This window comes from Patiria miniata, unplaced genomic scaffold (assembly GCF_015706575.1).
Source record: "Patiria miniata isolate m_02_andy unplaced genomic scaffold, ASM1570657v1 HiC_scaffold_6, whole genome shotgun sequence".
In the NCBI taxonomy this organism is placed as follows: Eukaryota; Metazoa; Echinodermata; class Asteroidea; order Valvatida; family Asterinidae; genus Patiria; species Patiria miniata.
The window spans coordinates 12,575,772-12,589,030 of record NW_024037073.1 but is presented as its reverse complement, the minus strand read 5'-3'; the positions used below and the strand labels follow the sequence as shown (position 1 = coordinate 12,589,030).

General features: G+C 40.0%; 1 protein-coding gene across 1 annotated transcript; it reads left to right on the top strand.

Annotated features, from left to right (window-relative positions):
* Positions 1-2,448: 2,448 nt before the first annotated feature.
* On the top strand, positions 2,449-10,939 carry LOC119742502 (isatin hydrolase-like). The gene is made up of 3 exons (XM_038218445.1): positions 2,449-2,656; positions 7,517-7,710; positions 8,661-10,939. The coding sequence occupies exons 2-3, from the start codon at positions 7,532-7,534 to the stop codon at positions 9,340-9,342; spliced, it is 861 nt and encodes a 286-aa protein (XP_038074373.1). The 5' UTR covers positions 2,449-2,656; positions 7,517-7,531; the 3' UTR covers positions 9,343-10,939.
* The last annotated feature ends 2,320 nt before the right edge of the window (positions 10,940-13,259 follow it).

Sequence of the window (13,259 nt, the reverse complement as noted above, 5' to 3'; positions counted from 1 at the left end):
ATATACCCGTCGTTAATATTATTGGAGATAGTTCAAGGTGTAACACTAGCGTCTGCAACAACAGATTAAGCTGAAATTCGGAATATACTTAGGTGATGAAAGTGTTCAACTACTCGTGAAATAACGGCTTGAGTAGATTCTTTGAAAATGTGATAAATGCATATATTTGGGGAAGTTTTCGAACGATTTCTTCCCGACTTGAAGGTCAGCTTTACCAGTAACCAGTATTGACGTTTCGGCATCGATGCCGGCGATTTTTTCACTGACATGAAGTTTAGAATTTCTTCCTCTGCTATAATTCAACATTTCAACCATACTGAGCATATGTTCTGAGTAACACAACGTTCAAAAGGTCATGTGTTTTTTTTTTTTTGGGGGGGGGGTGCTATACGAATTTCACTGCTCTGTTACAGCATCCAAGTACGTAATCGGATGAGCTTTGCCTGACATCGACAGACGCTTTGCCTTCGCAACCATATGGCTGTTTTAATGTGTACTTATCATCATAAGTCTTCCAATTCCTTTTCTATTTGTCTTATATTTGTTTCCCACATATACCGATAGAGCAATAGAAGAACTTCTGAAAAAGCGAGTATGGATTTCATTCTCGAGAACTATGTACAATCAGCATATAATTATCTGGCAGCCTGTAATTCGATTAGTGTGAAAAAATAGTTCAATAATTATAAACGTCTTTAGATTTTTTCTTTCGATGTCTCATTCAAAAGTGAATAACTGTTATTATTGTCCGGATAATAGCGATAGGTGAAACTCGAAAATAGCATGTGGAGCGCATCTTTATACTGTACGTTTTATAATTACTTGATTACTCTAAAAGTATTATTTAAAGTTAGATGCTATTTTTTTCATTTGAATACACTTAACCGAGAAAACATTGACAACCAACAATCATAACATGAAAAGCCTCTCCAATCGAAATTCCGAACCCATGCTCGCTGGATCGAGACTTGTTCCTGCTTACGGGTTTGCCTTATAAAATCGTTTTCCAGATTTACGGGGCAGAAATGCAGTGTCCTCCGTCGGGCTGCACAAATGCATTAGTTTTTAGCCTCTTTATAAACACCATAAACACAGGAATGCGCTTTGTGTGTTTGCTCTAGTGTGAAGGATCAAAAGAGGGCTCTAAATCAGCAGTTTTTACAGCATTTTTGACGATCTTTCAGATCTAACAGTTGAAAGATAAAATACAATAGTTTAGACTTGTGTATGCACTAGTACTACGCACAGTCAAGTTGCAGTTTACTGCACCAAGTCGGGTACAGAATTGTGTCCCTCAAAATCGAGCCGTTCATGGCGCTATAATAAATCTTCGCAATTCCAGTCAGACGTTGCTCGAAAGGTGTGCACTGCTCTCACTGTTGACAGGTTTCTGCATAAATATGAAGTCGTGATATTCTAAACTCATCGAGATTTTATCAAATTATGGCAGAATTTGTCCCTCTTCCAAGGTTTTTACAAATGGCTCTAGATGGGTGGCTAGCTTTAGCTGCTGAAAACACGTCAATTAAAAAAAATGGCTATCGGACCTATGTGAAATACTTTTTTTCTTCTTTTCGTATATAGATGTATTGTGTAGACTCCAATATTATGTGGAAAATAAAAGAATGAATGGATGAATGATATGAATTAAAAATATAATAATTTTTTTTTGGGGGGAGGGCAATCTTTAACAATCTTTACCTTTCACACTTGGTATTTACGTAGTTTCATCAGTTAGTGGTGCAGCCAGCGGGGAGGGGGGTACAAGGGTGTATATTAACCCCCACCCCAACCAATATTTTGTAAACAGTGCCCTCAGGCTCATGCTCATGTCCACAATAAAGTGCCTTTTTTTCCACCAGCGTCCTTTCGTTACGAGTACACGTTTGTGAATTTGGCGTGAACGTGCGGCCCTAAAAGCGCTATACCTATAATCTTCCGGTTTGAACAGTGCCCCCGTAGAAAATTGTTGATTTTACGGAGGCCAAGTGACCGGTGAACAAACCCTGTCAATGAAGGGCGAGCATGGACGACGCGAGGGAAGGGGTGCAAAGGGGGGCGCTTGCCCCCCCCCCCCCCCCCGGAAAAGCACCCCAAAAAAAAAGGGGAAAAAAGAGAAAAAAGGAAAAGAAAAAGAGGCGCGAAGTCATAGTTGTGTTAATTTAATGAGTTGGGGGGGGGACAATATGTCCCTGCCCCCCTCTAAAACTGATAAATCGAAAATTTGTTGAGAAATACAATAATTTTTGGGGAGAAAATACGTTTTGCCTCCCTCTAGAAAAAATCCTGGCGACGCCCATCTGGGTGAGTGCCCTTTTCACCTTTTTTTTTATCTCACATCCCCCATAACATTGACCTTGCTACGCCACGTACTGATCGGCCATGTATTACTGCCTCTTTTGAAGGTCACGTTAGGTCAGCATAATGTATTATACACAGACCACTGCGTGTACGGGGAACCAACTTGTCTTCACAGGGTGCGGTGCTGAAGTGTTCTGGTTCTGGTGGTTACTGCGCAAACACCTCCTAAAAGTGGTTATCTCGTGTTGATGACCATTCATAATTATCCAGACAACAGTGGATTTTGGGAGGCACGTTTCATACTTAAAGAAAAGTGGTCAGTTGTTCTTCAAAGTCAAGTGCTTCAAGATACGAGGTATGTATTTAAGCCTATCTAATACTTACTTATACTTTGTTCATGGACAATGATGGATGATTGGGGCTAGTCTACTAAGGGGCACTAGGTCCTGAAATCCCCGAAAATTTCATGTTTTGGATTGTTTACATAGTCCATAGAGCTAGCTCTATATGCCTAGCCTATTTCAAACGTCTGGTTGAAAGAATGTCTTACCGTTCCCGAGAGAAGACGAAAAACCCGCTTCACATCGGACACAATGCGAAAAAAGTGGTTTCAAAGTCCGCAAAAGGCGCACACTTTAGGGTGAACTGAACCAATTCAAGCCCCATTGAAAACAGTGTAAAATTAACAAAGTTCAGGGCCAAATAACATGCAAATCGACATCACTGGGGTTTCTCAAACAAAAATCAAATTATTGTCTTTTCCTTCATGTTTTCATTTCTTTTCAATTTTGGGAAGCCGATTACATTTTTAAATATTCACACCAAAACAAAATCACCTCCAGTGGTAGTTCCCAAGTCTGCATGTAGCCATTTTACAAGTGGCATATCCTTCCACTTTCCATAGGACCCATTTTTCAACCGTAATTTTATCAAGCCTGCCCTCAGATGGAAGTCCAAAAACCAGGGAGTTGATCCTTGGCTATAAATAATATACACAATTCCACCGTTTTTAAAGCCGAACGGTCTCCTTTTATAAAAGAAATTGTGGGGTCACTTTTTATGCTAATCAGCTGGCGCAGAAATTCTCACTTGAATTAGTTCACTGCACCCTAATTACAAATGAAATCACAACAAGCATCCAAACCCCATGCACACGGGAAGCGGTCATGGCCGCGGCCGCTAATCCTCATTGGAATGCAGTTGCCAGCTGTGGTATGCCGTGGCACACGGCTAGTGGGTAGTTCCACAGCTGCTGCTTTTGTGCAGTCCCGCTACCACACTAAGGCTGTGCAGTCATGCGGGCCACTTGCTCTATGTGTGGAGGAATGTCCTCATTAATATAACCCGTGCTTAAGGGGTTAACAGCTCGAATTTACGGGGTCGTAAAAAGTGGACCCCGAAATTCGTTCTCGCAAGCATAATACAGGAATAACACAAAAACGCCCAGTTTTTAAGGGATAGTTGTGTGGATGTTTATATCCTACTTTAAATGTTTTTTTCTAATTAACATCATCTCGTTCAAAGCGCGTTTTGTAGCCTATAATTGGGCTGTTTCCAGGACCCAGTGTCCCTTTAATTTGTAACATAAAAATTATGGGTATACATGTTCTGGTTCTGGTTCTGATTCTGTCGGTAAAATTCACTTCAGAATATCACACCAATTTAAGACCTTTATCCCTGCAGCCTCATACTGTATATGTATGAGGATAACTGCCAGAAACACCGGGGAGAACCCCTTCTCTTAGCGATAAGTGTTTGCTGGGTTCTTGTACGTGCATTATACAACACACGGGACCTACAGCTTTACGTCCCATCCGAAGGACTAGGCAATAATATGGTTAAGTGCCTTGCTCAAGAGCACAAGTGTCCGGGCCTGGGCTTGAACCCACGCCACTGTTGCCTCTGAAACACCAGAGCATGAGTCCAGTGTTCTTAACCGCTAGGCCATGTAAATACAGTAATTATGTGTGTGCATATAATTATTATTATTTGCAATGATGTGTGGTGTGGGCCCCTGAAAAATCATTCTTATGCAGTCGGCCCAGTTTTTGTAACAGGCCCCGATTCAATAAAGATAACTTTCGGTACTTATAGTGAAGAGATGATGCCAAAATAATGTAGGGCCAGACTATATGTTCTTCTGATGCACAATTGGGTTTTAGAAGCTCTGCAATCTCAGCCCTCGGCTTTCCTGACCACTTTGGCCAGATTTTTCGGAGCAAATGTTTACTATTCCGTGGAATCCGTGCTCCATTTTTCCCTTAATTTTTCCTCTCTATTTATCAATTTAAGACGCATGTAGAATCCTTTGCTTTTTTATGCATTTTGTTCGTTTCCAATAAAAACACCACTCAAAATCCAAAGACGATTGTTCAAACCCTATATAACCTGTTGAAGTTTCAGCTAGATCAGTATGTAATGTATACACGTTTCGAGAAAACAGTGAAATATCATGTACAACTTTTTGATCACGAACGGACGATTTCGTCCATAGACTTAAGCACTCTAGGCCTATACATATCAATTGAATGATCATTGGAAATCACCTACATTTCTACCGGTGGATTTTTTTTCTAAATGACAGCAAGCCAGACGGAAAAAAATCCACGGTGTTTAGAACCCGTACGACCTTTATTCGAGTAATTTTTTTGATAATAATTTGGTAGGTTACTTTTGGGATAAATGCAAATGATCCTATATGCATTTAAGATATGAGTAGAAGAAAATGCTTACCAAAGTAAAACAGACGAGCAGTTATATTGCAACTTCATGACTACTCAATCTTTCGCCAGTTAATTTATTCAAGTGATGCTCTATGTTTCTTCCTTTGCCTCCCCACCCCTTTTTTCGGGGAAGGTCGTGTAATTTGCAAGATTTTGCAATTAAAATTTGCTCGCAAATTCTCTTGGTGTCAGTCGAGTTTTAATTTTCAAGAACACTTAAACAAAAAAGCTGATCGGCGGCAATAGCTTGTAGAAGGTGTTCACTGTCAAAAATAGACTAAGTCATTTAATATAATAACTTTCACAATTTGAAAGAGGCTTCGGTTTTTAAAAAAAATGTTTAAAACAATACCTTGATTGTAATTCACGACGTTGAGAAATTGAGGCCGGGAATTGCTAACAATCCGGAACTAGGAATATAAAATCATGCAGTATAGGAAATGAAAGCGAAGCATTACCTGCCTGTTTAGTCCGCTTGTCGGAACATATTTAGTACTGAAAGGGCTTCGTCAATAATTGCTTTTGTCCTAAGGAATTATTCATTTATATAGTTACAAACAGATCAATCTTCTCAGATTTTGTTTTTTATTTAACGGGTTGTTACATCAACAAGCCAATATTTTATCGGGGTTTCTTCGAAGAAATTCAGTCAGTTGCCGGAATTTTATGGACATCTTCAGGGTGCTGATTTTTTTTTTAACCCTGCGCAGAGTGACCTGCTACCCTTTGGGCCCCAGGTAACCGAATTTTTTGAAGAAAAAAAAATTGAGGGCCAATAACGTTCACCTCCTATCTAATCCTCATTCAACCCTTGCCAAATCAGCTAGTGAACTTTGCAGCCAGGGCTACACCCAGGCCGTGTCAACAAACTTTCTACCAGGCCTCCTGCCAAGTCTCATTGAAAATCAACAAAGACCTGTAACTTGACACAGTCATCTCCCTTCATAACTGCATACCACAGGCACAGCCGCCAGTCAATTATCTTACCTGCGCACTGTCTGGCAACTGTCTGGACACTGTCTGGCACGTGGCTTTTTGTTGTGTTGCTATGAATAGGGTCTTGCGTAGTGCGGGAAAGTACCTGCTGCCCAGAGGGCAGTTGACGAGTTGTTTTAAAGTTTTTTTGTAAACGCTGCGCAGGGTTAAGCTTTAAATCGTTACTAGACAAAGTCTTTACGATTTTTTTGTGCGTGGCTCCGATAGGCGCAGTAGCTGTTCATATAAATACTTTTTTTTTTTACCTGAATTCCATAAAACTTGGAAATTAGGGTAAATCGAGTAGCAAAGATTATGTGGGATATTTTTCAGGTCCAAAGTCAACTGAGGTCAATAATGATTTAATTCACGGAAGTTTCGGTTATGTTTTTTAGGGAAAAGTTTATAACATTGTACATGCATGCTTTGATGGAGTTTGATGAAACTTAGATGCAGTGACCCTTGGATGTGAAGACACAATTCTGCTTCGGAATGTAGAGGTCAAATGTCATGTAGGGGTCATTGTTAAAATGTACTTCAAATGTCTTTTTTTCCTACATAATTTGATGGATTTTGATGTAAAACTGTTGACCTGCATAGGATAGAAAATTCTAAACTTTTGATTCTTGTAGGACTTTATGTTCCTGAAGCAGAGCATGGACCTATTCATTTATACAGAGGTTCCCAAGTCATATGGTACTAAGTTCTTCTTTATCCGAAGCTGGAGACAAACCCGGTTTTGGTCGACCTTTCCTCTATACTGCACGAATTTAATTCATTAACACATTGAGACCTTTTTCCTGTGGTTTTCAAATGCCCCAATATTTATTTATTATTTCAACCGACGATACACCGTTTTTTCCTGCATTATTTGTCATAACAATACATTTCTTCATTATTTACATAAGAGGATACAGATTCTGTAAAATAACAATTCATGTATATCAATATTTTTTGCTAGTTGAAATAAATCTTCCGGGGACCGGGAATTATCACTGACCAACTGAGACACTGAGTAGGGCCTATAGACCTTTCTACGCTTGGTTGGCAAACTGCATTTTTGCCAACCACGGGTTGGAAACTATGGAAGGTCCAGCACTGCAAAAATAAAGAAGAGTTATACAGATAACCAAAATATTATTTCATTGTTGGAAATACAACATTGTCAACAAAGCTACAACATAATTCCCAGACGTGCCTTTTTACTTTGTATTAAGGGCGTTTGGGGGATTTGTTTTGGTAAAACATGTTGCCAACCACGGCTTCAATAATATGCGCTTGCGGCAGCCCATGTAAAATGGCGCCAATGTTTACAAACAAAAGAAAGGTCTATAAATGGCCGTTCAGGTTGCGACTGTCTAACTACTGAACAACTGATCAGCAGTCAAACGTTCGGGTCCAGCTCGGCTATGTAGGCAAACATTGTCTTTCCTTGAGCATATCAAAACAACTCCTTGGCATAATTCATTTGGAATATGAATCAACACTGTAGCCATTTATTTAATTCCCTTCATCAGACACGTTAATTCAAAATGGCCGATCGGTTCACCGTAGTCGTCATGTTGCTCATGTCCACCTCTGCCCTGGCCCTGAAGAAGGGGGAGCTTCTGGACATGTCTTTCAGCTTTGATGGCAACTCCCTCAGCTATCCCGGGTTGGGTTTCTTCGAATTGACGTCACAGTATCGGGGGCCCTTGAACGCTATACCGTGGTAAGTTTGTAGTATCCTAGGTTGCACCTTCATCAGCAAAGCAATCCTTGTTAAAGTCATATATGATCATTTGCATCAATCCCAAAAGTAACGGTATAGGCCTACCGCGTGAAATTGATTGCTGTCATTTAGAAGAAATGTAGAAATGTAGGTGATTCCCAAACGATCGGTCAATTGACTGATTTTTGGAAATAAAGAGTAATGCAAGTATAGAGATCGTGTTTCATGATCAAAAGTGTAATGTCAACTGAACTGAAACTTCAACAGGTTAGGTTTATAGAACACAAGCTGATCTACCCGATCATAGATCGGGTAGGGCGTAGTGTTGGGGATGAAACTGTGGAGAGTTAAATGTAAATGGGGGATATAGTTGGGAGACATGCAGTTATAGTAAAGCAATTTCTGTGGTGTGATCTGAGGCAATAGAACACGTTTCTTTTTAAGTTCTTTGGATTTTGATTGGTGTTATTATTGCAAACGAACAAAAGTCATGACAAGCAAATGATCCTAAGCTATATGACTTTTAACATTCATTGAAAAGAATGGATGTCACATTTGAAGTGGCAGGACTGAAGAAACGCTCATCAAAAAGGCAGTGAAAAAAAACCTGGACCAGAATTATACAAACTTACAATCACTCGCTCTAACTTTGAAGAAGAAAAAAAAAAATTATACACCGAATTCCCGAAGCAGTCTACGTTCCACTCGGTTACGTACTTGTATACACAATAACATGTACACCTGAGCCAGCAGGAACATGTTTATATGAAAGCTTTCCAGTTGATGATGAAATGGTTGCTAATGTTGTTTCTAGTCCTCACGAATCACAATTTTTAAGCACGGTCGGTCAAGGTCAATTGCTTATTCTGTTAACCTATAATGAGATTGTTCCGCAGATTTTAACTGTTACATGACTTTATCGTTTCTACATCTTTTTCAAATTCCAACAGGGTGGAGTACAACAATATCCTTTCACCGGAACACGTTGGCACCCACATGGACGCCCCCATCCATGTTTCCGAAGGCAAGCTGCACATCGACGAAATACCACTCAGTCGCTTCACATGTCCGGCCGTCCGAATTGACATAACTGAGAAGACAAAACTGGACAGAGATTACGGAATGACAGTCCAGGATCTGCAAGACTGGGAGGAGGTCTACGGCAAGATTCCAGACGACTGCTTGCTCTTCGTCTACACCGGTTGGGGTGCTTTCTACCCGGATCGTCTAGCCTACCAAGGAACGACGCGTAATGACACCTTTCTGGATGAGCAAGGAAAGTCATTGGTTCACTCCCCGGGAGTTGCACCAGAAGCAGCCACGTGGCTGTTGGAAAATCGCAAGATTTCGGGCCTTGGATTAGACGCACCATCCCTCGACATTGGTCAGGACACTGTATTTAAGACCCATCAGATTTTATTGGGAGCAAACGTTTACGGCGTTGAGAACGTGGCAAATCTCGATAAACTGCCAAATACCGGAGCTTGGGTGTACGCATTCCCCATGAAGATTGTAGGTGGAAGTGGTGGATCAGTGCGTCTCGTCGCCCAGTTGAAGGCGGATACCTCCGGCGCAGTGATGCTCTCCGCTTCGTTTGTTACACTTCTGGGCTTGATCTCAGTTTTGTTTTAGCCAACAGATACCTGGCTATTGTAATCTTTGCAGATTAGCTCTTAATTAACTAACATGTTCTTAAAAAAAGGATCTGCTTCAAAAATCTTGCAAAGATAAAAATGAAAAGTTGTAACCGGAGAATGGCAAAATATTATGATGCTTATATTAGTTTTATATTCTCTTAGTTCTAAAATTAATGGGCAATATTCCAAAGTTATATTCATGTCAAAATTCACTCTGTCCGATGGCAATTCCTCTAAAACGTTTGCGTCAGATTTGACAAGAATCCTGACATTTTTTTTTGGGGGGGGGGGGGAGAGAACGACACTTCTCAGGGTCAACATGACAATTTTCCTGGTCAAAATTCTAAAAAAAAAAAAATTCAAACTGTAGGCTTAATTGTAGATAGAAGAGTAAATATACGAGTTATTAATACCGATTATACTCGACTCCAATAATTTTCTGACGTTTTGGGGTAGAGTAGCATTAAATGTACGTGTCAGCATGACGTAACACAGGGCATATTGGTCAATGAAAGGGAGACCAAACAGGGCACATGTAAATTGTGCGGATGGCTAACGCCACAGTAAATCAAGTTTACCAAGCAAAAGGTTTTGAGCATATATTACAAAGTCGATGTCGTTAAGTCGTGAACATAATACTTGGGTTGACCTAAGACATCAACGGAGAGCTGATTTTTCCATGTTTCGAGATTGGCACTGCTGCAAGTTAATCAATCAAAGAAGATCGTGTTAATGGCCGCTGCTTATTCACAGTCCCAAGGTCAGGTCACGGCCACGGGAAAGCCTGAGATTTAACTGTAGCTGTCGAGTGTCGAGCGCAATTTGAATCCTCCGCGCGAGGGACTCCCGAAGCGCGCAAATTAAACTGCGCCATTTTAATTTGCGCGTGCACGTTACAACTTGCGCAAGGCGATCGCAACAACTTTGAGAACTTGCTTGCGCAAGGGGAATGGGCAAGCAATACACTAGCGACGATTGCTTGAAAAGTGTTCAAAGTTCCTGACGTTGCTCATTATGGAGACCAACAAGTATTTTGGCCCGTAAAACAAATTAGCATTTTATTTATATTCTTAAATGTAAATACATCATAATTTCCTATGTGTAACCCGTTTTTAACGTAAAAAGAATGATTATTATCCCTTCAATTGTTAAAGTTTTGACATTATTTGAAAAATGCTTTAAATTACATTACATGAACTGAACGATTAAAAAAGTACTTATTCTTAAAAAAGAAGAAGAAATTATTCATTAATAAGTGAATTAATAAATTAGCTAATTTAAATAATTTAGCAATTAATTAATTGGACGGTAGGCCTACAATAATTACTATTGTTTTTAAAAACTACTTTGCATTACATTTCGAGCGCTGTGTACAATTAAAGAATGCATAATTAAAAAAAAAAATAATGAATGCACCAATAATTTAATAAATTAATTAAATTTATTAATAGTTTAAATAATTAATTCGACTTAATGACTTTATATGTTGTCTATTAACAAAATCCTGTTGAGCCATAAACAATAATAAACATGATACAAAGTGCATAAATTGTTCACATTACCACCCCTTATATCTCTGAACCTCTACACGGTCAAGCTCATTACCATAATACTGTTGATAAAATCTTTCCAAAAAAGGCATTTAGGCATTGTCTCACGAAGCACATTGGTGCTAATGCTATTAATCGGAGAAAAATCTGCTTTAAAATGTTACATATCTGCATAGGTTTACCCGAAAAAAATAGTGTAGCGGCTTAGTTGCATGCATGGGGAAAATGAAAGTCGAACACCGGCGAGGCGCCGCGCAGCCGCCTCAATTTGTAGAGCGCAAGTTTAAATTTGCGTGCGCAATTTGCAGCGAGGAAATTAATGCACGCGCAAGTTTAAACTTGCGCGCACGCAAGTTTAAACTTGCGCGGGGGAATCAAATTGCGCTCGCCAATAGCCAAAGTTCTCCTTCACCGTGACATTTTCATTCGTGAGTTGGTAAGTTGGTAACGGAAGGGAGCTTTGTAGTCAGGTGACATATCCACTATCGTGTCGAGATTATCAGTTGTGAACTTTAGGCTCGACGTGGATAGACACTATTAGTGAAAATATAAGCACTGAACTTTATACCTCTTCACAATCAATGCAAACTACCCAGAATGGACGCAAAGCAAACGTAGTCACACACTACACTGAGTTGAACAGCGCCACCTCGGATTACAAACAGTGTCTCCAGACCTTCGAATTTCCGACGTCCATAAGCTTTTTCATCATCATGCCGAAGTCGTCGTCCTTTGTATTTCCGAATGGTTCGCGTTTTTCGGTAAACTGAAACTACGAAGGAGCTGTTTGGTTTATCGTACTCGCTGTCCTTGTATTCCTCGCGACTGATTCACACAAAAGACTCTCCCCCAATAAAAAAAAGTATTTAACATTTCTCAATATAATAACATTCTACTTCATTCAAAGTTTCGGAATAATTTGGTTCGACGCGACACTGCAGGAAGACCAGTCTGAAAAGAGTGTTAGCCCTGGTGGGCTCAGTTTCTGCTACATATTTTTCATGATATTCCATTTATCCTGACGCACTTTTTCCACTGTCTGCAGTGATCGTTATACACAGTTGAAACCCACGAAGGTATTACTGTTGGAATATAATTCGAAATACTATCGCTCAGAGTGTAAAACTGGAGAGAAAAAAAGGGGAAAAAAGAAAGAAAGAAACAAAGAGACAAGAAGCAGGCAAACTTAGTCTCTAGGCAACAACATTCTCGAAAAGGAAGAGATGAGTTTTCTTAATTAGCCTCGTTCCAGGTGTCAGTCCCACTTACAATATTTTTTTTCTTCAATTTTTACACTCGAAAGTGCCACAAAGTGAACTTAATTTAGAGGTATACCACCAGGCCAACACATCACCGCTGTACTATAAAGATGAAAGGGTGGGTTTGTTAATGGTGTAAATCGAGGACACACATTGTGAAACATCCTTCAGTAATTGAGGTCAGGAGTCGAATCGAGGACATCCTAGATTAGAAACGTGTAAAAAACCAATGGAAGCTGTTTTGCAAAAAACAGAAGGATTTGCGGGGCACACAATAAAGACAACCAACAATCAGAATGTGAAACTGAGCCTCTCCAATCAAACTTCCGAACCCAGCTCGCTTGATCGAGACTTGTTCCAATTAATACGGGTCTGCCTTATAAAATATTTCAAGATTTACGGGGCACACAAGTAGTATAGGAACAAAAGATCGATGATGAAGAACAATAGGAAATCCTCGATTTACACCATAAACAAACGTCTGTGTGTGGGTGTGTGCCAAAATAAAGATAAATATTGCAGGGCTGTGTTTACTGCAATCTGTGAGGCCACAATTAATCAGCAGTGATCAGTGTACATGTATATGGTGGTGTTCCCTAACGTGACGCACTTCGACGTTTACCCGACTTTCCCGGCGTGCAGTGTTGCCAAACCTCTTTGGTGACAAACCTCAAATTCATGCAGTAACATACTGGTACTTTTACCTTATTGATACTCGCTATTTAACCTCTGTGAACAATTTCGGTTTCATGAAATTTAATCAGCAGTTTTTCCTACGGTGCGTCTTAAGACGCACCGTTGGAAATTAAGGCCTTCTTTCGTTGATTACTTCAAAATGACAGCTTGCCAGAAAGAATAATTTCAAAGGGAGTTTAGTCCACTTACTATCTTTCAACCAAGCATGTTTTTCAACAATCATTACGCCAGTTACTTTTCAGATTGCTGCAAATGATGGACTATAGCTTTAAGTGCCTTCCAGCGCCCTTTCGTTACGAATACACTTTTGTGAATTTCGCGTGAACGCCGTGCCGCCCTAAAACGCTATACATATAATCGTCCGGTTTGAACAGTGCCCCCATAGAAAAATGTTGATTTTACGGAGG

Coding starts and splice junctions, on each gene's coding strand:
- LOC119742502 (XM_038218445.1), top strand. CDS start 7,532: ATGGCCGATCGGTTCACCGTAGTCGTCATGTTGCTCATGTCCACCTCT. Junction 7,711..8,660: donor CCCTTGAACGCTATACCGTG/GTAAGTTTGTAG, acceptor AAATTCCAACAG/GGTGGAGTACAACAATATCC.